Source organism: Mus caroli, unplaced genomic scaffold (assembly GCF_978045245.1).
Source record: "Mus caroli unplaced genomic scaffold, Mus_caroli_1 scaffold_8, whole genome shotgun sequence".
NCBI lineage: Eukaryota > Metazoa > Chordata > Mammalia > Rodentia > Muridae > Mus > Mus caroli.
The window spans coordinates 82,647,655-82,675,010 of record NW_028227263.1 but is presented as its reverse complement, the minus strand read 5'-3'; the positions used below and the strand labels follow the sequence as shown (position 1 = coordinate 82,675,010).

General features: G+C 42.1%; 1 protein-coding gene across 1 annotated transcript in view; it reads left to right on the top strand.

Annotated features, from left to right (window-relative positions):
• The first annotated feature begins 15,328 nt into the window (after positions 1-15,328).
• Positions 15,329-27,356, top strand: part of Mtmr10 (myotubularin related protein 10) — a 53,055-nt gene continuing 41,027 nt past the window's right edge. Inside the window, exons 1-4 of the mRNA XM_021167676.3 lie at positions 15,329-15,512; positions 16,010-16,070; positions 25,175-25,311; positions 27,225-27,297. Of these exons, the coding sequence (XP_021023335.1) occupies positions 15,453-15,512; positions 16,010-16,070; positions 25,175-25,311; positions 27,225-27,297 (331 nt within the window). The 5' untranslated portion in view covers positions 15,329-15,452. The remainder of the gene's footprint in view (positions 15,513-16,009; positions 16,071-25,174; positions 25,312-27,224; positions 27,298-27,356) is intronic.

Here is a 27,356-nt window from a genome sequence, read left to right as displayed (position 1 = left end):
AGGGGCAGGGCACCATCTAGGCATGTCACCACCCAACTATACACAAAGGAACAGAAAGGACTTTTCTGGCCAAAATGGAGGTTAGTTAGTGCACAGTACTGCTTATAAGGACTCAAGAAAGTCTCCAGCACACACACATACAGAGCAGAGAGCCCAACCCTTGCCTAGAATCACCGACGGCTCTCACTGAAGCCAAGGACTTCATAAAAAGAACCGTTGGCTGGTAGATCCCAGATCTAAGAACAAATGGTGGTAGTAAGGGACCATGGTGGATGAAAATGGGAGATGAAGTTTAAAAGAAAAAGGGAACAAAGGAGCTGAGCAAGGCGATTTCCTTCTCTGCATGGAGGGAGAGATAGAGAGGAGACACATAAGACAGGCAGACCTAGACAGAAGCACAGAGCATTGCAGAGAAGTCTGTGGTCTGCTCATCATTTGAATGTCATCACCTCAGTGGTGCCTCAGGAAGCGAGCAAATGTGATGACTAGGAAGGAGACTGAATTCTTTTCCTAAAATAAGACTGAGATTTTAACAGATTAGAACCCCAGAACTTGGATGAACTTTTCCAAAAGGTCTGATCTAGCACTGAAGTGGGCAGGTCTTTGAAATTTAATTTATTTAGTAAACAAAACTATTACTTGTTTGTATGTTGTTGCATGGAACCTATTGAATCATTCTGCTCCATGTTCCTATGTGATTTCATGTTTCATGAAATGATCCATACAAGATGGCTCTTGGCAATCATCCAAAGTTTTAAGTCCCTTCTATTGATGGCCAGACCAACAGTGGCCTTGTACCTCTGAAAAGTCTACTAGTGCCCAAGCTCAGGGGTATAGAGGTTTTAGAAGTTTTTAAAACCCTCAAAGGCCATAATTTACATCAAAGTTAGGTGAGGGCCCGAGTACCCTGAAATGTTCATTTCTGGCAGAGCATAGCAATTATTTTAGTTGTAACCTTCTAATTATTTTTCCCTTATATCTTTTCTAGTTATTTTTGTTTACTTTAATTATTTTAATTAATACATCTGGACCATGGTCAAGGCCATGGAAATCTCAAATGTGTTGCCAAGACAGACATGACCATTGGGAGGCTGCAGGTGGAAGGCTGAGAACTGTCGAAGCAAACAAAAAACAGAGTCAGAGCGAGAGGGTATTATCTTGGCCATTTATTTCACACTTGTTCCCAAACCTTTCCTTTTGATAACAAAAACCATGTGTGTGTGTACATATACATAATAATATATGTATGTATACATATATATCTTTTATTTTTTAAGATTAATATAATTATATCATTTTTCCTTTTCCCTTGCCTCCTTCCATGACCTCTTTTTCCTTAATTGTTGTTACACATACAAACAGACACACACACACCCTTAAACACGTAAATATAACCTGATTAGTCTGTATAATGTTAACATCTTTTGTGTTTGTGTGTGTGTTCAGGGCTGATCATTTGGGTATTGAATAATCAATTGGTGTGTGCTCTTCCTTGGAGAAGGCTTTCCCTTGCTCTCAGCATCCCTAGTTGCCTGCTATCCTTTGTGTGAGACTGGGGCCTCCTGGGCTTTCTTCCATTGACATTAGCATAACCATTGTCCCTGCTCAGCTCATGTTTAGGCATGAGTGGTGAGACTTTGGGAGGGTTGCTTCTGACATTCCAAGGAGACAAAAATCTCACCAATAAACTTCCTGTTCCTCTGGCTATTATAATCTTTCCTCCCCCTTTTGATTCCTGAGACTTAGGTAAAGGAGATTTATCAGAGATGGGATTGGACTCCACACCTATACATTTTGGTTGTTTTCTGTAGTGGTCACTCTCTTTTAACAAAGAGAAGTTTCCTTGATCTGGCGGCTGAGACTACCTTTGTCTGTGGGTATAAGGACAAAGACTTAGACTGCAGCTAGGAATTATTAGCATTAATAAAGTGGTGATTATAGATTCTCTCCCAAGCTCCATGGTTTCACTAGCCCTGGGTAATTGACTAGATTCCCAGTACCAGGATGATTTCCATCTTGTTGAGTGAGTCTGAAGTCCAATCAGAGAGCTGGTGGTTACTGCCAAGGTGTGTGTGTGCCACTATTATAACCTCAGGATTCTCATGCCATGCCAAGGTGTGTGTGTGCCACTATTATAACCTCAGGGTTCTCATGCCATGCTGGTTGTTGTCCTGGTTCACAGGCATCATACCTGGGTAGTATTGTTGGATGCTCCCTTTGAAAGTTTTCCACCATGGAAGCTGGTCCTCAGGTCAGTTCCAGCTCTGGGTCCTGCATCTGAAGTATACAGTGTCTTCAGCAATAGGGACTTACATTCCACCTCCAGGAGGCAATAACAATAGGCTGTACCATTTTGAGAGTCTCTTGGACAACCCTGACCAACAATTCAAAATATGGCTTCTCTTGCCCGGATATTGGTGTTTTTATCACATGGTCTTTGGCTCCAGGGGGATGCATTGTCACCCCAGATGGGGAAATTTCATTTATTCTATTCATGTATATTTATACACTGACTTCTGTGTGTTACAGGTATTTTTAGGTAGCTAATAATGCAATTCCTATCCTTATTGCTATTTATCTTTCTCTCTCCTTTTCCTGCATTTTGATAACAAAAAATGCTTAGCCTTAGCCAAGTTCAAGAAAAGAACAGATTTCTTAAAACAACTTGAAGATCTGTAACTATGGTTGTTTGAATATGCTTGGCCCAGGGAGTGGTACTATTAGGAGGTGTGGCCATATTGGAGTAGGCGTGGCCTTGTTGGAGGGAATGTGGAGGTGGGCTTTGAGACCCTCTTCCTAGCCAGGAGGGAGTCAGTCTTCTCATTTTTGCCTTTGGAAAGTGTAGAACTCTCAGCTCCTTCAGCATCATGCCTGCCTAGATGCTGCCATGATGATAATGGACTGAACCTCTGAACCTGTAAGCCAGCCCCTATTAAGTGTTGTCCTTTATAAGAGTTGCCTTGGTCACGGTGTCTGTTCACAGCAATGGAAACTTTAACTAAGACAGTAACTGAACAAAGTTGGTTTGAAGAAGGGAAAGCTTGACATTGAATTTTCCATGTCCCTGTTCAACATGCACACACACACACACACACACACATACACTTGCCAAGAGTTCTATCTTGCCTCAGGTGTGGGTTACACGTCCCATCCCTGTAAGTCTCCCTACGAATGGTGGCACTCATATCTTATTAAGGTGCTGTCTAAAAGCAACTTTAAACACCATGCTTTTTGGGGGATATTTGCATTACAGATATAAATGAATAGCTCCTAATGGTGAAATCTGAGAACCTGTGGCAAGCCAGATATTAAGAGCTCTCACGCATAGCTTAAATTGTACAGTGTAACTACTTTCCCAACACAGCACGACTCAGGTGCTGAGGAGTTTATCTACAGGCCTGGGCCTAACTGCTTGGTATGGCATTATTACTGTCCCATTGTCATTGCAACATTGTCTAAAGAACCAAGTATTAGGAACAAATAGTCAAGGTAGTCAAATATATAAGATCATCTAGTACATTCAAGTAAGAATACTACATATGTGAAACTATATTGGTGGAGAAATACAGAGTCCACAAATTCTATTTTTGTCCTATATAAAATATAATGGAAAAATATAATAAGGTTTTTATACCTATATCCCCACCCCCAAATTTGAGATTCACATATAAATTATGATTTTTGGTAGGCACTAAATGTGACAAACTGAGCTGGTAGGCTGTGAGGCACTGCATTTAGGATGTCCAAGGGAGATTTGCCTTTAGAACACGCTCAATGTATTCACACAAACACTCCTGACAATACCACATTACTACAGTGTAAACAGACTAGGGCATACAGAGCAGGGACCAGGCAGGCAGGAAATGCTGCAGGCTTCCTCTGGGGAATCCTCGCCAGTGAGGGTGCTACAAGGAAGTCCTTCAGCTGTGGCAGGTGAGAAGGATGACGCTGTTGGAAGTTCCTTGAGAGTTTTGGACAGAGGCTAGCCCTGACAGGTGGGCCTGGGTGAACTCAGCAGTGGTCACCAAAGCCAGAGTCACACAGTAGCCAGTCTCAAAGTCCCTTTGCCAACAGGAATCCGTGAAGAGGCTCTAGATATTCTGTGTCTGGACTATGGCAGTGGGATTCTGCTATTCGGCTTTTTGTATTGTTCCAGGGGGTGTTATCTTTGTGCTATCTGGGCTCAAAACTTAGGGTTGATTCATTAACCTATTAGAGTCACCTTGGGGTTGGTTATCTGAGCCTACCTTAGGTGTGGCTCACATCAAGCTGCTTTGTGGCTGACTCCAACTTGCAAGCATTACATTATCCCAAGTCACACAAGATGGTTTCACTTATGATCCTAATATTAAGCTTGTTTTAAACTGTCTTATGGGAATTAGGAATGTTGAGTATCCAAAGAAGACACAGTAACATCTCTTCTTTGATACTATGTAACTGTTTCAATTCGGATTCTATTTCAATTCTTATAAGACCACCCGGTTTTGTTGGTCTTCTGGGGGCTGGTGGTGGTGGTGGTGGAGATGTCTCTGCAATGGAAGACAGAGTAATGATCCATGTGAAGCAGAAAGGAACTCCAATTCAACACAGCGCAGTAGCCAGTGTTGGCTCAAACTTCTAGAGTCCCACATCAGGTGTTTTACTTTAGGCATTCAGTCACATTTTGGAAAAAAGTTTCCTAGTGACAATTATCTCAATCTTGTGTGCACCGTAAAGCTTAAGGCATGACTAAATTGAAACTCTTGCAAAGTACATGTGACCTCTTCCAAGAATGGGTGCTATAGCTTAAGGGCCTAGGGGAAGATATGGTGTGGTCTCTGTCATATTGACAGTGTAGAGGTCCCTGCTATGATTTATAATGTGTCGTGGGGGTACCTGGGGGGCCTATGCCATGGAGTCCCCCTGAGAAATCATGCCATGCAACAGATCTTGTGTAAGGGGTTTTACTTGGGGGAAGGAAAGGGAGTGTGGGCCCAGAGAAGGGGTAGAGGCAGATGAGTGGACAAGTACAAAGGCAGACAGATGGGAGCAGAGCGAGGACGGCAGAGAAGAGGATGGGGCACAGAGGACTGAAAGGGGGAGAGAGAGAGATCTGCCAAGAACACATGGGAACACAAAGGGAGAACTGGGCTGGAGAGCAGCCCCGCCCCTGGCAGTAGGCTATGGCAGCAGATGATGACAAAGCCATTGCTAGGTCCCTAGGAGGCCGCCAGTGGAATTGCCTGTAAGCTAACAGTCCCCAAGCTATAAAGAACATGTGACATTTCCTTGAAGGATGGGTTCAATCGCCTGGAAAACAACGCTCAGGATTAAGGTTGAAGGAGGAAGAGTCTGGGACAAATATAATAGTCTAGGCGATTCAGGTGTAACTTGATCTTACAAATAACACTGGTCATCATGCTATTTCCAGCTTTCTGGGTGAAAAACAGGTGTATACATCTTCTGTTGAAGAGACAACTCTGCATGTTTAACAGTCCTGGTTTCCCTGGTGCTTGTCTGGGAGCACAAGGGCCTAGTGCCCTCTACAGTCTTCCATAATCTAGGTTTCAGCTTTTACACTTAAAATGTTAATGTTATTGAACAGTAATTCCATATTCAGATATGTGTTACTGAATACATTGGAATAAAGGACAAGATATCTTTTAAAAATGATTTATTATAAAGGATACAAGGACACGTGATACCATGAATATCCTTGCAGCCATCACTAATTTTAGATAATTTATCAACTGAGTTGCATATCTGTAGGGATCACTTATGAGGTTAAGACTAATATGGGGCAGAATAGTCAGGCCCCCATCCCAACATCAACAATTATGATCAATTAAAAACTGTGAGGCATTTATAAAAAAAAAAAAAGAGAGAGAGAGAGAACTTGCTATTCACTCCAGAAGTCACCATACCCATCTTCTCTCAAAAGAAGCAAGACAGTAATCTTGTTCACAAGGATCATTCCCTTGCTGTTCCAATCACATTAATTATGTCCTATCCATAATTAATGACTGTCAAACCATGTGGCTTATCTCATTTACCACATGAATTCTGGGGGTCAAAAGTTCAAAGGCACAGCCAGTAATTAACACCCTGATTTGGATGCTTGCTGATTCCTGTGGTGTAAATAGCCCTACCAATTTCAAACTACTAATGTGGGAACCCTGGGTATAGCATTGAATGAAGATGCCAATAATTGCCTAGACCTGCAATCACACATTACGGTTTCCATTCCATGGCTTTCGGGAAAGATTCAGCATCTGGAGTTGACTTAAAAAACTTGGGGCTGAAATAGGGCAGAGACATTTTTAGTCACGAGTCTGAAAGCTGAGCCTGACTCTGCGGGGGATCTCATCTCAGACCAGAGCACCCATCCGTGGTGTCTTGGGGAGAGCCAGGCTCTATCACAGTTAATCAGATTTCTCACATGGTGGCTCCCATTTCCAAAAGTGAGTGTGCTTGCAAGCAGGGAGGAAATGTCAGCATTTTTGTGGTAGAAGTCATGCATACTTACTTCCAGTGAGTTCTGTTGGCTATGACTGAGTCAGTGACTAAAGCCAGCTCAGATTCAAGGGGTGGGGTCACACACAGGAATTGGCTGAAATTTTTGCAGACAGGTTTTAAAGTCAAGGCACTTGTCACTGCCTGCGACATGAATGACTTGTCATTAGTCATGACCTGAATGTTTCCTGGAACCGTGGTTATCTCTTTTTGTCTTTATTTGAAGGTCTTTGAAATCTGTATTAACCTCGCTGAACCTGACTGACCCTCTGATTTCTATCACCCATACAGTTTATTTGTTAAAGATCATGGATCATATATGCCAAGTTCCCTCTGGTCTAAATTTTACCTTAGAATTTTTGGTACTTAGAAGCATCTTGATGTGTTCTTCTGATCTGCACAACAGCAAGAGGATTCCCAGGACTGCTTACACTCGTGTTTTGCAGCAAGACAAAAAGATAAATTAATGGACAGGAGAAGAAAAAGAAGCCCTGCAGCCTGGAATCCAGCTTGCCTTTCCTTCTTGCTGAAAGTGAAGAGACTTTGACAGCACTGGTAAAGCCATAATGGCCTGCAGAGATGTGTATTTTTCTAAAGACACCTCAAATAAAGATATTAAAAACAGTAAATGAATCATGTTTATTTAGGATCAGAATGCATGTGACCTTGAGGCTTACCAAGTATTGCCACACCTCTCTCATCCTTACATCTAAATATACCTCATTAGGCCACCTTATAACTTTACTTACAACTAACAACTTTTTTCTTTTAGAGAAGCAAATTAAGCAAACTGGCTCCCATGATTTTTTTTCCTTAATTTTCTTAAGTAATTTAAATTACTTTAACTTTAGCTCTGCTTACTCAGCAACATAACTTTGAAAGTCACAGAACCGTGAGTGTAGCCATCACAAAGATACCTAAAATGCTCGCATCCGACCTTGTGTTGTATACGCACAGTTGTGCAAACATCTCTCCTACCGTCTGCTCTCAAATCTAAAGTGTGTCCTTGCCCTTATAATAAACATAACTAACTTTGCTTCACCCTGACTCATCCTGGAATGTCTTTTAGTGGTTTAGTTAAAGTCTTCGCTTTACTCGAGTGTAGGTCCCTAGGTGAGTGTGGTGGGGGGGAGCTTCTCAGGCTGTTGGCAGCAATGCTGCACCTCATTTCCCAAGGCTTCCAGCAGGGTTCAGGGCTTGAAACTGCTGGCAAGATAGTGTTGCCCCGCTCATCTTGAGCCCCACCCCCACTCCCGGCCATTTGTACTTGGTTTTTGTTACCTCAGCAGGTGTTGATGCTTCCTTCATCCATAGGAGATCAAACATGATAATATGGGTTGGCAAGATGGTTCAGTGGTTAAGGGCACTTGGCACCAAACCTGACACCTGAGTTTGATCCCAGAGACTTAGACAGTGGAAGAAGTGAACTGACTTCCACCGATTTCCCTCAGACTTCCACATATGTATTCCCTCAAGTTAACTAATTAATTTAAAAATATTGTAACATCCCAATTCTATTACTCTTTTGGTTTCTCCGTTGAATGGTTCATAAAGAGGTGATGGCCTTGATCCACTGGCTATGAGCACAGCAAGATGGCTCAGCCTGTGACTCAGAACTGAGTGATTGGTCCCTTGTATGTACAAGGCCCTTGCAAAGAGTGATTGCTGGTCTCATTTTTTAAAAAATGCATTCATGATCCAATGGGCTTACACACACATGTGGTAGAGTTCACCCATCGTATTTATTATCTTCTCGAATTTTCTTTCTTTCACAGTTTAATTATGCTACCTTATTTCCTTCTGGCATAGAATGTGGCCACCAAAAATTGTGATAACAATCTGACTTCTTTCACCCCAAACTCATTGCTTTGCTTGTCTAGTTTGTCTAGTTACAAAAATATTTTTCTTATTTTTCTTTCTTAAGAGTCTGAGTGTTTGAGAAGAATGTGTTCCAGTGCTGATAAGTCCAGGTTAGTGTTTTCAGTGAAATCTGTTCTTTCAGTTTGTGGCTTCAAACACATATTTTAGTGTCCATCAAGTTATTCTTTTCAAGCAAGAATAATTTCAATTATTTTAGCCAACATGCAAAGCGATGGGTTTCATTGTGACCTTTCCATACATACATGTCATTACATTTCACTCCTTTTTTTTGTCTGGACTGACTCATTCCAACCCCCTTCCCCTTCTCACTTATCCCCAAATATTATCCCCGTCTATTTTTATGTCCTGTATATCCTATTACCCCCACTTAATTCCTCTCCCCTCCTTTCGATTTCCCTCTCCCCTCTCATACTCCCTTCTTACTTTCATGTCAATATGTACAGATATGAGAGAAAATGCTTGTCATTTGTCCGGTTTATTTTGCTGAACACAGTGATCTTCAGGTCTCTACATTTCCTACAATGCCGTAATTTTATTCTTTACAACCGAATAATATTTCAGTGTTTATGTATATACCACTTTCTTTATCCATCCATTGGTTGGTAGATATGTCTGCTGGACACATATCTTGGGTGTTATGAACAAAGCATGCAAACATCTCTGTGGGGACTGACTTAGGGGTAGTATAGCTGAATCATATGATTGTTCTATTTTTTGTATTTTGAGGAACAACCCCACTGGTTTCCATAGTGACGGCACTGGTTTACACTCACACCAGAAGTTAAGAAGTGTTCCTCTTTCTGTACATCCTCTTTGGCATCTGTTGCTATTTGTTTCTTGGAGACAGACATACTGATTGGGCTGAGACAGAGGCCCCAAGTGGTTTTGAATTGCATCTTCATGGTAGCCAAGGATATAGAACATTTTTCTTTTTTCTTTTTTTTTTTTAGAACGTTTTCCAAGCACGTACTAATCATTTGTATCTTGTCCTTTAAGAAGTGTCTGTTCATGAAGAGATTGTTCATTACTTAAGAGCATTCATTGCTTTTCCAGAGAGCCAGAGGTCAGGTCCTCCCACCTACATGACAGCTGATGACTATCCAGTTCCAAAGGATGCAATGACCTCTTCGGGCCTCTGTGGGCACCAGGCACACATGTGGTACACAGAAATATGTGCAAGCAAAACACCTAGACACATACATTTTAATTTCAAAAAATTAAAAGAAGTGTCTGTTCAGTTGATTAGTCAGTTATGATTTAGGGACTATGGACTATTTGTATTTCTTTCTAGATCCTAGATTCTAGATTCTAGGTCAGTATAGTTGGCAAAACATCCTCTCATTCGATAAGCAACTTCTTATGGTGTTTGCTGTCTTTTTTTTTTTTTTTTCTGTGCAAAAGGTCTTTTAATTTTGAAATTGCTTTATCAGTGATGAACTACAACCTGTAACCTAAAAAACAAACAAACAAACAAAACAAAACCTTTTCTTCCCAAAGTTGCTTTTGGTCATGTTATCTTTTTTATTATTATTATTATTATTACTACTACTACTACTACCACTATTTTTTATGTATGTGAGTACACTGTTGCTCTCTTCAGACACACCAGAAGAAGGCATTGGATCTCATTTCAGATAGCTGTGAGCCACCATGTACTTGCTGGGAATTGAACTGAGGACCTCTGGGAAAGCATTCAGTGCTCTTAATCGCTGAGCTATCTCTCCAGCCCAGGCCATGTTATCTTTATTACAACAATAGAAAGCAAACTAGGGCAGAGTCTTCTCTCATTTGGGGGAAGATTTTAAAAGACATTTGTGTTCAAAGCTGAATGGGATGTTTTATGGGAGCTTGTAAGGTCAGAATGTTGAGAGATATGTGGACAATGAAGACCTGGCTTGTGACATTTCAAAGGGAAGTTGGAGACTTCATTGGGGCTGTTCCTGTGACAATTTTTAGTAAGAGTCTGGGTTCTGGTCAGCTAAGGCTAAAGAGTCAGCTGTGGTTAACAAGGGATCATCTCCATTGAAGTAAAAACTTGGTTTCTCTAGATTAATGGATGCTGGTTAGCTGGAGCTGAGAAATCTAATGTTACTAAAGATTGACCAGAATTATTAAGATGAAATCTGGGAGTATTTCCTCGGGGTTATCTCACAGAAACTGTGGTCTGTGGTGGTCAAGGCTGCATCTCATGCTAGTAGCTAACCATGGTAACAGTCTTCCATATGGTTCTGGGTTTGGTGTCATGGAAGCTGCAAGATTGACAGGGAGTCTGAAGATCATTAGTGAATCCCTGAGGACAGATATGGAGCTACACAATTTGATTTACCTTGCTAGATGTTGATTTTGCCTTCATGATAGTTGTACCCTGGTTCTCTCACTTGTAATAAGAAAGTATTTAACGTTTATTTTATTTTACAGAAACTCAAAGTTGAGAGACTTTGGACTTAGAGATGTTGGGTATTTTAAAGAGACTGAACTTTTAAAATGTTTGAAATTTTCTAAATAGTATGGGATTTTTAAAGTTATATTTTAAATTAACCCAAGATTTTGGGGATAAAGAAGAAGAAAAGGTTATGGTTTAATGGTGACAGGTTTGTGTCAAAATGACAAGGAGTCAACTATGCTTGTGAGTTTCTTGTCAACTTGATATAAGCTAAAAAAAAAAATGTGTCTATCAGATTGGCCTGTCTACAAGTCTGATGAGGATTTTCTTGATTCATATGGACGGCCCACTGCATTTTGCTTTTTATGTGGGTCCTAGGGATCAGGCTCAGATCCTCATCCTTATGCAGTAAGTCCTTACGGACTGAGCCATCTCCCCACCCTTCTCATTGCATTGGGTTTTGTTGATGTTGTTGTTGGGGATTTTTGTTTGTTTGTTCGTTTTATTTCAAACCTCGACTCATACTTTCCTGAGACCGTTCTCATGTGAAATGTACTTTCTTACACTTTTGATCTGGTGTGAGACACTTTTCCAGCACATTGTGTTCTAATTGTTCTGTATTCTCAGCTGACCTTGTCTTGCCTTCCTTCTTGTCTACTCCAGGATGCTTCATCCTCAGCAGTTGTCCTCAGAGTGGACCCTTTTCTGCAAGAGAAGGCTCCATACACTGTTTTCCCAAAGGTCCTTCAGTCCCTGTACTCAGTCCTTCCCTCCGCCAACACACACCTTATAAGGAGCCTCCTCAACCCGACTGGCTGGATCTTCCCGTAAACACCCTGGGCTACTCTGGAGTTCTCTGGATGCCTCACTGATTCCTGACACTGATACCACAAGCACTTCAGGGTGATGAACTTGTTCGTGTCTTGTGCTCTATCTTGGAAAGCCCGAGGACATAATTTCCCTTAGATATGTTGCTGATGCTTCTCTTGGGTGGTTCTGGGGATTTTCTGTTTGTTTCCTCTGCTTTACTATGTTGTTGTTTTATCTGTTTTATGAGGACTAAAGAACTGTTGTGGCTTGTCATCTTTGCTGAATTATCCTCTAATACACTTTAAAATGCTTACATGTCTTTTTGAAAAGCATATACCCAGCCAAAGGCATCGTTTTGCAGCCATCAAGTACAGCCGGTTCTAGCCATGTCTCTTACTTGTATGTACACTGTTACCACAGCCCTAGCTTCTTGCCCATGCAGGGCCACCCCAGTAGTGGCTGTTTTTAAAACACTCAGTCAGGTCACTGTCATTTCTCAGCTCAGTTTCCAATTTTGAAGATCTAGAGCCTGGGCTGTTGTTTCCCTCTGACCTCCTCTCCATTGGTTTAGGCTGCTTCCTTCAGGCATCCTGGCCTCAGACGCTAACCTCAGGGGATTCGTGCTGCTGACCTTAAGTTTCGCCTTTACTCCGTTTAGTCTCTGCTCAGATGCCATCGATGCAGTAAGGCCGCCCTTGACTTAACCTAAATCTTTATTGATAAATACAATTACTCCTCTCCCTCCATTCTTAACTTCCTTTACAGTACCTTTAAACTATGTTACACGTTTTATATATATATATATATATATATATATATATATATATATACACACACACACATACATACATACATATACATTTTTTTCTTTCTTTCTACTCATTTCAGTAGAATGCCATGAACCTAAAGAACATTGGACTCTTATGAGTCCTGATTCAGGCCCATCACAAAGCTGGCACTCAATAAAAATCTGTTAACTGATTGAATGAGTGACCAAATAAAACATAAAGTATCTAGCACCCAATAGGTATTCAAGAAAAAAATATATTCTCTCTTTCTCTCTGTCTGTCTGTCTGTCTCTCTCTCTTCTGTCAATGAAAAAAAACTGATCTCTCTAGGGAATGCCAGTGTTCTCTAATATAGAAAAATCAACAATGGAAACTGATGTATAATTAGACAAGCAGCTTAAAACTTTAACACAAAAGCCCAAAGCTGGGGATGGTCTAATACACCAAACACAGTAGTGAAGATGAGAATCTAAGAAGGGGCTGCAAAGCCTATCAACAGACTGACTTCTGTCACTCCAAACTCCCAAAAGCACACTCTGAAACACTGACACCTAATGAGAACATACTTAGAGACAGGGCCTTAAGACAAAAAGTCAGGGTGTTAATCAGATAGGATTAATGTTCTAAGAAGAAAGTCCCCCCCTTGTGAGAACATAGCAAGAAGGGAGCTATTGGCTAAAGATACTGGGAGCCCTGGTGGGAAACGTCTTTGAAGCTGAGTCTGGTAGTACAGGACCTTAATACCATCTACTGATAGGCTCAAGTTCAAGGCCAGCAACTCAGTAAAACCCTGTCAATAAAGGAGTTGGGGGCTACAGTTCAGTGATAAGTCACCTGCTAAGTACATGGGGAGTCTGGAGTTCTGTTCAATTGCTAGCACAGCAAGAAAAAGAAAAGGGAAGGGAAACTCAAAATCCATCTTTACAGAGCCTTGCTCTTGTGCTTCTCTGACTCCATCACTGAAATAATACATTTTTGTTGTCTAGACTAGGATGCCTGGAGCAGCCTAATTCAGCCAGAGAGGAATCAGTAGCAGCAGGTCAGACAGTAACCCAAGTGCCTAAGTGGACTAGTACAACTAGATATGCAGAATATGGTGTTTAAAAATTATCCAGAAAAATAACAAATCTGGAGTTCCCCCATTTTTCAGTTTTTGCTGACATGCATAAAAGATGCAGATTCTAAGAAAATATGGACAACACCCCCTCCCCCCAAAAGAGCACAAGTGTTTGAAGACTTTTAGGGAGTAGATCCATTTAAGGTAGAAAAGTAACAGAATCGTCATGAAAGTTAAATACGCACCAGTATTTTTTCATGAGTAGTTCAACTGAATTTACATGTCAAAATACAGTCAAGTGTTATAAACAGATTAGCTAGAAAGATTCGGGGCTCTGACTCCAAGACAAGCTGGAGAACACACACACAGAGTATTAGTGATGTCAGTGCACTTGTCTGCATGATGACTGTGATTTCTGGGCTCATGTCAGTTTCCCTCTGACATTCACAATAAAATGTTGAGTTTGGACCACTATTTTTCAAAGTATAGGGGCATGGAATACCACTGGCCCCCTCCCATCAAAGTCTACTTCATTTCAGAGGCACAACAAATCTAGACATACCCTATGCTGTGCTGAAGTTGGGCAGTCCTTTGCAGCTAAGTGGCAGATTCTCATTTCCACAACCTACTGTATGAATGAAGGGAAAAGGGAAAGAAAAGAAAGGCATGACTACTCTTTGGTATGGTGGAGTAGAAAGTTTTTTGTAGATAAAGGGAGATCATAGCCAGAGGCAGAGAAATCTGGGAGAGTTCAGAGTAGACTTGACCATGAGCCATGTGAGGAGAGCAGGGCAGAAAGGGAGAGAGGAGAGAGAGGAAGAAGGTGTAGCAGCCAAGAGGGCAAAAGGTGAAAGAGGATCAGTCAATAAATAACCAAAATGGCTGGATTTTATAGAGAAGAGCCTCTGGGGGGAAGGGCAGCCCAGTCCCTGGGTTGGAGAGTTCATGGGTAGAGGGTTGGGTATGCTAACCATAATAGGGCCCATAAAAGCTAGGGACTAAGGGATGCTGAGAGAACCTGGAAGCCAGGTATGCTATATGTTAAAGACCTATTAGCCCCAGGGTTTGAAATTTAACAGTGTTTAGTTCTCACCAGCGACGGGGTCTTCTCTCCCTGGAATTCTGATAACTTACCTGTTGAATAGCATCTTTATGAGGATGGAAAGGGGCGTGGGGAGACAACTTGCTTAATATCCTTTTTCACTTAAAGTTTAACGAGAAGAATAAAATCAGAAAACTAAACTGGAGATTCTGGTTTGCCAGCCAGTATCATCTGTCCCAGGCACTCAGCACAAGCCAAGTCTCAAGGAAACCAGTGGTTAAATCAACTGGTAGCAAGAGGTGAAAGAAAAATCTTCCCTCCTTTGAGAACGTTGAAGCCTAGATCTTTGGGTGTTCCAGTGTGGATGGCCCTCAACACGCAGACAACTGTAGTCGTGAGTCTTGGGGTGCTGGGGGGGTCTGTGCAACTCTTTCGCTTAAATAACAAACACCAACAGCAGCAGCACCACACACACACACACACACACACACACACACACACACACGATGCTAGTGGTTCAGGAGGGATGATTAACATTATAGCAGCCATCGCAGATGCCCGAGGACTCGGGTCCTAGAACAGCAGCTACCGTGCACACCGGTCACCACAGGCCATTGCAGCTTTGCGAGGCCCGCATGACCCTCGTGAGTCGCAGTAGGCCCGTGAAAGCCTCCATGACCCCTGCGGGCCTCCGTAGAAGCGCGCTCTCAAGATGGCCTCTCGGGGCCCCGTGGCGCCCCACTCCAGCGTCGCGCTCCGTGACAGTACCGCCTAGAGACCGAGAGCTTTGACTGCAGCTCCGCGCGAGCCGCTTCCGGGGATGGGCGTGGCTCGGCCCGGCTCCGCCTATTTCGGGCGGGCGCTCTGCCTGGTCCGTCCCCGCCCGTCAGTCCGCCCGGCGGGGCGGGCCGCAGACCCGGCCTGGGCAGCTGCACCGGGAACGCTGAACCGGGAGGCGTCTGGCCGGCCATAGGGCCGGGGCGCACAGGCGGCGGCACCATGTTCTCTCTCAAGCCGCCCAGACCCAGCTTCAGGTCCTACCTCCTGCCGCCGGCCCAGGTAAGCGCTCGCGACTCGGCGGGCGGCTCGGGACCCAGACGAGTCGCCGGCAAGCGCGCCTCCCGGGAGCCACGGGCGCAGTAGAAACTTGTAGCGCTCCGCGGCGGCGGCCATTCTCTGGCCGAAGTCCTGCGGTCCCTAGACCTGCCGTGTGACGAGATCGTAGGACGGTCCGGAGCTGCATTTCTTTCCTTCCTTCGGGGCTGGGCACCGACCCTGCGGTGACTGCCAGATGGTTGCAGCGCTGTGGACACCTCCCAGAGCTTACCTGTCTCATAGCTGTGAATTCTTGAAAGCGGCTTGGGCTGTTGTAAATATGTTTATTGTGAGGCTCTCAAGTGGACGAGAGGATCCTAAAACGATCTCTATTTGGACCTGAAAGAGTTTTAAATAGGGGATATATGTCTGTTGCATGTGTCATCACTTAGAAAATCTGTCTTAGTATCTTGTGACAGGGCGGTGTTTGGATTTTGCTTTATTTTGTTCCTGTATTTCAGACTGACGATAAGATCAGTTCCGAACCGAAGATTAAAAAGCTGGAGCCGGTCCTTTTGCCAGGTAAATTTCAGAATTTGAATGTGCCTTGGACTGAGATTGTACGGAATAGTATTGTGTAGTTCTCTTTCCCTTTCCATTATTTTTAACTTTCTCCAGAGAGTTGGCTAGACATAATTGATGTTTGTCTCAGAAAGTTTAAAGTACAATAGACTTTCAAGAGCATAACTACCTCATTTCTTTTCTGTCTCCTGAAAGGGTAGCTTTGAAAGATGAATCTAATTGCTTGGGTAGTGAAAGTTCTTTTGCTTTACATATGTGTTACCACCTAGTGAAATCATGATTAATAATCCAATCATTTTAATGTGTTTTGAAAGTATGAAAAGCATGTCTGTGTTCTAAGATAATGACAAAGCTTAGCAGACATTTACTGACTCTGTAATTGGCTTTTGAAGTTGTCAGCTGTCTGCAAGTTTGCTTGTTTCAGTTTAGAACTTTGTTTCCCAGTAGAGACACTATTGACCTTTCAGGCTGGGCAATTCTTTGTTGTGTGAGAAGCATCCTGAGCTGACAGCCATCCCTACCTCTTTGGCCTCTATCAGTTCCATGACAGTGGTGCCCCCATCTTCTGCTAACTGCTAACATCCTCAGTACAACCGATGTCTCCAGGCATCCCTCACCCCCCCCCCCCCCTGTGTGTGTGTGTGTGTGTGTGTGTGTGTGTGTGCTCGTGCCTCTTAGGGTCATCCTCAGGTTGGAAATCATTTGTTAAGAACAAATTTACCTTAGATGGAGACCTTACAAATAGAAGTAGGGATTCATAGAAAACAGTTTTACAATGTAGAAAAACTATTATTTGATTACTATTTTTGAATTGTGTAGCAATTACACAATATTTAAAGAAAAGTCGGTGTTTTAATAAGATTATTGGGGCAAATAACCAGACATTTAGGAAGGCCTATCTGTCTTAAGCTTAAAGCATGATCAAATACCAGTTTTGTATGTCAGAAAAAAAAATCTCAAATTCATCCCTTTAATAAGAGAGCTAAGACTTCACAAGTGTGGGAACTTAAAATGTGTAGTAGAGATGAACAATTAAAGCGTCAGCCTCTGGTTCTGTATGGCAGATGCCAACTCTTAAAAGTTCTTGTAGACTACTAGAGTTATCTTTTTTCTGGCTTTTGTTGGTGTCTTCTCCTCAGTGTTTACTGATGAACCCTTTCTGCTGGTCCTGAGAGTGAGCTGCAGCAGTACTGAGTAACCCTTGCCCCTGTGCATGCTCTGTGTTGGTATTTGCCACTGTAGGCACAGCAGAGACAGCCAGGGAAGCAGTATGCGTGTTGACCAAGTGTCTGGAAGCTGTTGAACTTTGCCTTTGCTTTGAACTGGTTTTTAGACAGCCAGTTCTCCCCTCAGCAATTCTGTGCTTTGACACTAAAAAACAATGTAGTCCTAGCTATTTTTTAAATTAGCTTTTAAACTTAAGCTATGTTTAGGAAAAGTGTGATTATGAATATGGTTGAAGAATTTTCTTAATGAAGAATTAGTCTTTGAAATTACTACTACTACTACTACTACCATTTCTGGGGAAGATTTTAACCCCAGTTCCTGACTGTGAGTAGTATACTTTTCGTAGAAATAACAGTGTCTTTTGTTCAATGCCCATTAAGAAACTTGCTGACTTGAATGATAACCCTGATTGATGTCCAGTTTCTCTTTGCTCCCTGTTTATCTACAGAAGACTGGGCTGCTCCTGAATTGTAAAGCCTTGCCCCTTGCCTAGCCTCTGCTGTTCTTACCGTCTTGTCCAATGCTTACCCACTTTCCCAATGCTCTTTGAGGTTGTGCTTTGGCTGAGCCTCCCATTCTGGTCTCCCTTTCCTGCCTTAACTCTAATGTCAAATCTGCAATTACTGCTAAAACCCCAGTTGTATTTCTTCAGCCTACAACATAGTACTCTGCATGTGTAATCTGGAAAACGAATAGGAAGTATTGTGATCTAACAACCTAGGCTGGGGTGATGCGGCTTCTAGCTCATAGTAGAGTATGTGCTTACCATGCTTAGCATGTACAAGACACTGGGTTTGGTCCCCACCACCACAAAAATGACAGCGAGCAAACTATAAAGACCTAAGCTAGGAGAGCACTTTTGACTGAGGGCTTGGCTAATACAGTTCTGCCCTTCATTGCCACTGGGGGCAAGAGAAAATGTTCTCAAGTCTCCTGTGGCTTTCTTTAGCCAGGTACCAAGAACAAGAAGTAATTGTTAGTGATATAGTATCATACACTGCCTTTTGGCTTACTGCCTTGGGTCCAAGGATATCCTACTACAGTTGCCCGAAGTTTGAACTTTTAATTCAATAAGCAGATGAAAATTAGAACACAAAATCAATTGTTTACTTGTGGGCCTTGATCATGTGCTCCATTGGGCCCCAATGCCAAGTTTAAAGTGGTCCCCATCATTTATTAAGTAAAGAAAATTGAAGAAAATGATGAGTAATTGAATTCAGATTCTGGTTTATATTAGTAATTCTCAACTTTCCTGATTCATGAAGCTCTTTGAGATGGAGATTGTATCAAATATAGCTTTGTGATCCTGTTACCTTAACACAGTGCCTGAAATGTGACACTATGCTATCACTGAGTGAATGACTGAACAGTAGGACCCCACCCTGCTCAGACTGTTACCTTAGGTGTGCCTGCATGCAGAAACCAACTCCTGGGTTTAGGAGCAAGAGAAACACTGCTATTTCATGCTAGACATCTCATGAGAATTACATCTGAACCTGTAATTGGAGTAAAGTACTGTGTCAGCTTAGTTATCATCTGAGCCGGCTTCTCTCTGTCATTAGCTCATTATATGAATCCTGTTCTCTTATGTATAGATGTCAGTCATCCCATGCTTTTAGAAAGTACAGAGTATTGTAGTCAAGTCTGTAACTCTGTATGTATTTGTGTATGGGAACATATGAGCACTATCCAGGTTTTGTGTAGAAGGGAGAGTTTCCTGAAGTATAGTGAATCTGGAGGTTGTGGTCTGATAAGTGGTTCCCAGATTCCAGGCAGGGCCTGAGTGATGTTTAGGGCAATTATCTATCACTATCTATCTATCTATCTATCTATCTATCTATCTATCTATCTGTCTATCTATCTGATTGGTTGAAATAATATTGTCTAGCGTGGTCTCAGACCCTTGGGGGCTGGCACTCCAGGCCATTGTGCTCTCAGTCTCAAGTGGTGTTTTTGCTAGGCCATAGTCAAAAGAAAAGTTAGGAATTAGAGCTTTTTTTCATCAGTTTGAAGATACTTGATTTAAAAATTGCACTGAGATTACCTCCTAACTTCTTTGATATACAAAGTTAGGAACTCTGTTTTGGCCCCCTAAATTGTTTTTATGCATAGACATGGTTTGGAATGTAAACTGGAAATTGCAGGATGAGTACGGTTTAGTGAGCACCGTGTAGAGATGACTAGTTACTTTGTCTGTATAGGTGTCCTCCCACCATCTTTCAAAACACGTCTCCTTTTGACAAATTGTTCTAACCCAACTCTACACAGCCATAATTCGGTCCTCACAGTACAGCTCTGCTCCCACACATGCATATGTCCAGGTTCACACTAAGGAAGGTGTTTGGCGGTGCTACCTGTACTGTAGTTCCAGAAAATCCATGCCAACGAAGGAAGAACACTGAGGGGCTAGCATGACAGTGCGCAGGCCTTTGGGCTTTGCTGCCCTTGATATCCAGCTAACTCAGAGCCACAGAATGTCCTTGTTGCTAACCTTGCTCCAGGCATGCTTCTGATACCTGAGCTCACATCCTTGGCTGATAAACCTTATAGGTCAATCCTCACAACAGCCCTGTCAGGCAAGGTACTAGTTTGCCTTCAGTTGACAGGTGAGAGAATTCCTAGCAAGAATTAAGGAAGCTGCCCAGTGTTGCATAACCTGCAAAGGCAGAGATTCGCTGTGCCTGCCTCCCATACTGTGTGTGCTGTTAGCCACTAAGCAGCACGGCCCACCTCGCTCCATTGGTGACTTTCTCGTTCAGATTTATGCTTTGGAACTGTGGAGGGCAGACTGAATGCCAGTCAAGAGAAGGTTCTCTAGTGACTTGAAAAGAGCCATGTCTTCAGCTCAGCTTTTCTCACAACAGTGACAGATTTTGACCCAGCTTGAAGAAGAACTTTCAGTGTCAGCTGCCAGAAAGAAAGTGGAATGTCTTCAGAGGTAGTGATTTCCTGTTGCTGGCCTTGCTGAGGAGTGGCTGGTAGAGTGCCACTGGCTAGCTTTGTGTTTGGGATTTAAGATTGCAGTGATAGGGCTCCATGACCTTTGCTCTCCTCCCTCCCTGAGGTGGGATCTTTTGAAGCATCCTGGAGGTGGGAGGAAGAAAATTGAAATGCAGTGACTAACTATAATGGATTTCTTTGTTCAGCAGGTGTGGAATGTATGCCAGTGTTGCTTGGCAGAGGGTTTTTGTTTGTTTTTGTTTTGGAAGGTGGTGGGGCAGATAGATTCTGCCCTTACACAATTTCTGATCTTTGGGAAAAGTGCTGTAGTGGATAACAAAGCTTGTGAGGGCTCAAGGTAGTCACCTAAGTCAGATTTGGGGCTCACTATGGACTGCCAGCAAGCTTTCCCAGGAAATGTTTGTGATCTGAATTTTGAGTGTCAGCTAAGCCTAGGCCACTGCTCTGAAAGCCCTGTGTCAGCTCAGTTCATTCTTCTCTTGCCCAATACAAAACCAAAGGCACTAGAGTTACAAAGATTAGCTAGTAGGTCGAAAACGCATGCCCTAATTAACAGTTCTTTTGTAGTCAGACCAGGGCATCCACAAAACTGAGAACAGTCATTGGTATGCAGCTATCCTAATTTATTTTATACATATTCATTGTTTGTGCAGTTTCGATATCATTCTTGTCTTCTGCCTCACCCTAAGTCTCATTTCCTCTGTTGGGTTGTAAGCCACTCTCTGGCAAAACATAAAACAAAACTGTCTCTTAACTCATATAATACCCATTCAAAGATGGCTACCTAGACAACAGACTGATTTTACTTCCACAGTACCAGGCTTGACCATCCCCTGGAGGCATCCTGTGTTTACAGCTGCCCATTTCTTATGCTCCTGCTAAGTACCTCAGGCCAGCATGATGCTAACTCTTCATACAGTCTTCCCACTGGTGCTTAAGCTTCTTAAATAAACTCTACCTTACTAATTTGTGTGATCCCAGGCACTGATGCTTGTTTCAGTTAGTCGGGCTCTCTGCTGCCTCCCAGATACCTTATTCATGATTTGGGTCTTTGTTACTCTGACCACACACTCTGTACATCACTTTCCTGTTCACTACTGAATCCTGGTCCTTTCCTAAGACCTGCACTGGAACCCTGGTCCTGCTCCCATTGTGTGCTGCTCCCACTGTGTGCTGCCTTTACTGGGTGTGATACCTGATGATAGGCCTTTTTTTTTGTATTGTGTATGCCCTGTAGGGTCACTACTGATGGCAGTACCACACATTTTGTTTACCTAATACATAGCTCAGACTTGCAGTTACAACTTATAAAACTTTAGGGTGAATCACTGGTGCAGCTCATTCCATACTGTCTTTTAGTGCTGTAAGCCCCATGCCCAGGGAAGGCTTTCTGTATTTGGGAACTGGGGAGAATTGGTCCTCCTATTTTAAGTCATTTGCTAAATTACAGAAGATTTTACCCTTAACTACTTTCCAGCCTGCAATTTATGGGAAATTTTATTTCTATTTACCAGACATATATTGCCTTTTTAATTGCATGAGGAATTAAAGACAACATACATGATCCTTTTTGATATTGGAGATTAAAAATTTTCCTCTCTATACCATTTGGAGACTATTCTCTTTACATTTCTTTCTCTCTCTCTTTTTTTTTTTTTTTTTTTTTTTTCTGTAAAGTGCCACACAATAAATGTTGTAGGTTTTCTGGGATAAGTCTATGTTACAAGTACTCAGTCTTGCCCTTGTCCTATGAAGCAGCCAAAAGCAGCCCAAGAATAAAATGTCAGTAAAAGAGTATTTACAGAGGTATCCGTGTAGCCCAGGGGCTGTGGTTCCCCATCCCATGGAGCCGCCACCCACCAACGCTCTTCCTGTGTCTCATCCTCACTGCATTCGCAGTCGCCTGCCTTGCTCTTGCTGCATGGGTAAGAATCCAGTGGCTAGAGAAGGGCTGTTGTGGGGCTGAGGAGAGATGGGCAGGTGGGTGGGTGGATGGATGGACAGACAGAATGAATGAATGAATTGACAGATAATTCGAGCTCAGACATGGTGTCCTAGTCCAGAAGTTCTTTCTCCGTTTCTTACCATGAGTGCTTCTGCTCCCCGTCTCAGGAGATCCTGCATTGTGACTGGACACTGTTGTTTTTAGGTGGTTTTTATCTGAGTGTAACATGCATGCAAATGTGAATGAATCCTATTTCATTGTGGCTCCTGACTTTCTGTAGCATTGTTTTCAAAGTCCCAGTTCAGGAAAATCGGTTGAGGGATGGGCAATGTGCGTTTGGGTTACAAAAAGGTGACTTCTGTCTGCAGCAGAAATAATTAGTTCCGTTATGAGAGTCTTATAATTGACAGCTAAGACTGGGAAAAGTGGTTGACTATTCAGTAGCCCAGATTGTGATAAGGCAGGTGATAAGCTCTCTGTGGAAGGCATTGTAGAAAATTACATTTGTTTCTCATTAGAATGTAGTTAGGAACAACATTGAGTCTTTAATTCAATGTTGGTACTTATTCCAAGTCACTACAACACATGTCCATTTAGGAAAGTTTGTAGAAACAAGGACAGAATGCTTTTGTGACTGGGTTCCATATGTGTGGAATGAGCCGACTCTTGGTGGCAAATCTCTGATCACAGGTAGTGAACAAGCACAGAGTTGTCTTCTTGTCCTTACTCCCTGAATACTGTGTAGCAACATAGCACATACATTTATTAGGCACTTCAAACCATCCAGGATGCTTTAAAGACTGTGGGTAAGTTGTATGCAGTGCCCTACCATGTATATAATGTTAGGTTTACAGGGTCTGAGAGCCAATGCCCCATGGGTGCTGAAGGACACGTGAAGTTTCACATTTATTTCTGTCTTTAAAGCCTTAGGAGTATGAAAATGATTTAACCTGTTAAGTGCCAAGTGCCTGATCTTTGTAGTAGAGAAAACATCTGCCTTTCTTTCAGAGTGGTGGTGTAAGAATCAATCAGGACAAGCACTGAGTAGCCACCAATCGTAGATTACACTGTTCCCTGTGTGTTGGGGGACAGCCGTGGCAGTTCTGTGATTATATTCTGCCTTTGCATATCCAAACAGTCCTCACCTGCCAACTCAGCTGGCTGCCAGAGGAATTACTGGTCCCGCTTCTCTCAGAGCAGCGTGAGTTCCACGGCTGCTGGTTGTCTGCTGGGAATGTCCCTCACTCACATTAAAAACTAGGCTAGAGAGAACAGGCTTCCTAGAGAAATAGAGTTAGGAAGTTTGGTAGTTTATTTCTTGGTTTGTTTTGCTGTTGGTCTAACTTAGGGTCTTTGTACATGCTCTAACACTTAGCTGTGTCCCCATCTATTGCATTTTAGGGACAGTCTCACTGTGTACTCAGACTGGTCTTGAACTCTGGATCCTTCTGCCTCTGCCTCCTTAGTGCTGGGTTACACTGCCACATCTGATTCAGTGAGATGATTATAAGTAATTTATGTTTTTTATCCACTCAGATCGCTGGTTTTATTCCTTTTTTTTGTAAACCAGAGGTACTAAGTGGATTTCAGTCCTTTATTCAGCACATTCTTAAGAGCCACCAACATGTAGTAGATACTGTTGCATGCGTTGCAGTTTCAGCAAATGTCTATTTCCTCCCATCATTAGATATATAATCCTGACTGAGGCAAGCATGAACTTAAAAATAAACGTAATAAGTAAACGTGTGTCAAGTTGTAGCTGTGATGAGCAGTGCAATTAATTACAAGTATATAGTGCTGTGATTAGGGAAATTTCATCTAGGCAGGAAGATTTATTTTAAGGCATTCTTTAGCACAGTCACTGTCTGAAAGAAAGAATCTTCCAAGACAGGAGTGTGTTCAAAGACCCATAAATGGAAGCAGTGTGGTATATAAAAGGGGTTCACAGAAGGCCATTGTGGCTGCAGCGGGAGGGTAAGAAAGACAGCTGAGCAGGACTTGGCATTCAGGGCCTGAAGCCATGTGAAAGAAGCTTGTATTCAGGATGGAAATTTTCTCAAGTGATTTGAGCCAGGAATTTGACATGAGTCTATGAGTTAAATCCTCAAGTAAATATTAGCGGCTGTTCTTAAAATTAGCCTTATGAATTTTTAAGAGCGTTGAGTAAAATTTATTCATTGTCACTCAGTTTATTGTTAGCTTTTTTGTTGGAGAGGGTTGTTTTGAGACTAAAGTTCCATTCTTCATGAATGAGGTGTTTGGGGATTGTCAGCAAACAGGTTCTGGGCATCACTGTGAAATCAGTTTTCTGATAATAGAAAGTGCAAAACAGATTGTATCCTGGCTTTCTGCCATTGACCAAAGAGGCTGATAGCTTAAAATGTGCCTTGTCTCATTGCATTGTAGATCTTAAAGTGATGATCACGTTCTAAATGCCTTTGGAGAAATTACTCCTTTCCACGGCACGTGAGAGCCCTTGCTGGGGTTTCCAGTGTTTGTTCTTCCAGTCTTTCCTTTTAACTCAAGCTTGACTTTAAAGTTTTATTGTTTACTCTGTCACAGTTTGAGTGCAAAGATTTCATGAAGTGTACTTTAAAGCAGATGAAACTGGATGCTGAGTCTCATCCTTTACAAAATGATCAAAGACATGATTGTTAGTGAATGTCACATCTTAATAAACCCAGATGTCCATCACAAATGTCTCAGGAGTGCCTTGGGGGCTAGCTAACTAGAGGCAGCAGAACAGCTGAGGCCAACTTGCTGGTTCTGTCAGCTCCGACCCCAAAGCTTTTGGGGCCTCATTTTGTACCATACTCCAGTGCCCACGAACGCCAGCAGCCATGGCAGCTCTTCTTCACAGTCATTCTTTCAGCCACCAGCAGCCACGAAGTCCTCTGCTAGCTCACACAGTGCTTTCAGGATTGTCGGTATAGTGTTTGACTCACTGTGATTTCTTTTTTTTTCTTTTTAGGAGAAATTGTTGTAAATGAAGTCAATTTTGTGAGAAAATGCATCGCAACAGACACGAGCCAGTATGATTTGTGGGGCAAGTTGATATGCAGTAACTTCAAAATTTCCTTTATCACAGATGACCCAATGCCATTACAGGTATTTGCTTGTGTACTGTTTAATTATGTTAGGACTTTAACTGTAAGTAGACTATACTGTTATATAATAAAAGATTTGGAAAATAGTAAGAATCATCAGCAATGCATTACTGTTAGAAATACACTCTGTAAACAGTGGAATTGATCGACTTAGCAAGACGACACAAGTTTGTGTGTTTAGGCAAGAAGTAACCGATCTGGGAGGAGGTGAGTGAGGGATGAATATGACCAAGATCTATTGTACAAAATCCTTAAAGAACTAATAAAAATAATTTTAAAAAATCAAAATACAGTGAAGAAGAATGTCACAACTTTGCTTGAGGAGTAGAGTGAGTTATGTGATTGTTGGTTTGGTCCCGTCTGCTGTAATATTAGAGACCAGACTAGGGTCTTTGCACATGCTCTGCTACTGGGCGGGGTTCCACTCTACAGAATCCCCCTGGATAGTTCAGACTGCCTTTGAACCCTTGATCTTTCTGCCTCTACCTCTCAATACTTGATTACACCTCATATTAAGCTTAGTGAGATGACTTTAAGTCAGTTTGCTTTATTTATCCTCTGGGATTACTGCTTATAGATCTTTTTAAATAGGAAAGTTATTTTTTCCTTCATTTTTAGAAATATATTTAAAATATTCCTTTTGACTAATCATGAGAGAAACTTAGTTATTTGGCATATGATATTATAAATGGTGAACAGTTTACTGATTTATTTGTTTGCTTGCTTGTTTTTTTTTAACTAACTAGCTCTTTTTCCCAGAAATTTGATTGAATGTTTCTTTAATAACACAAGCATTTATTTGAGTGATCTGTATGTAAGTATTTTATTTCATGTAGTCATTCACTAATTTTTCAATATTTTCTGTATATTCATGTATGTGTTAATCTGTTGAATTATATTTAGACTAAACTTAAGGCATTAACAATGCTGGGTATGCAGGCATACCAGCTCACCTGATGTGGATGTAAGCTTTTCCTTTGCTTTTGCCTTCATTGAAGAGTCTCTGGCCGCAGACTCCATTCAGTGAGCTGGGGAAACCTTTACCTGGAGTAGCTTCTCACCTTTTCCAGGCTCTCAAGTGCCCCAGGCTAGCTGCACACTCCATGTGTGGTTGAGAATGACCTTTCACCCCTACCTCCTGAACCCAGGGATTACAGAAGTGTTCCACTTTGCCAGAATAGTATGTGTTACTGAGAATCAAACCCAGAGCTGCTACCTGCATCCCCAGCCCCAAAGCTTTTTATAAGGTTATTGTACTTGGAAAACTGAGGCAGGAGAATCACAGTTTTAAAGTGAACTGGAGGAAGACTCCTATCTCAAATCAAAACAAATCTCTTTTAAAACAATGTTGTGGTCATTATGTTCTAGAAAGTCATTTCCCATACTAACTCTGTATCACAGAACTCAAATGTGAGTTACTCCTTAAAATCTGATGACCTAAGAGCCCCCTTTCATTATCTTGTGACAGATTCTTCTTAAACTAGGTATGTACTTGTTTACCTATGAAATAATTGATCACATTACATCTCTCAGATATTACAGTAGCACTGTGGGGTACATTTTAATTTCCTTCTGTTAGAATAAAAGTGTGGGAGCTAGGTATGGTGACCTGTGCCCATAATCCTAGCATTCAGCCAGCTGAGGCTAAAGAGTTCTCCGGAGTTAAAAACCATCCTGGGATACCTGGTGAAACCCTGCCTCAAAAATCACAACACATATCTTCTACCTCAGCTTCCAACTGACCTGTGCTGTCAGATGCCATTTTCTTTGGATGGTCCTTGCTGCACAGCAAAGGTTTTTGTGCCCCTTGGCAATAGTATACTGAATTTCTTAATACATTTAACATAAGGCTTGTTATTACCAATTTGATGCCATTGAGAAAAGAATTCATATCAATATCATTTTTTATTTCAGAAATTCCATTACAGAAACCTTCTTCTTGGAGAACATGATGTCCCTTTGACATGTATTGAACAGATTGTCACAGGTATGTAGATTCTGCACGTGCTCTCTCTAAAAGTCGAAGCTGCGTGTGATAGCTCCACA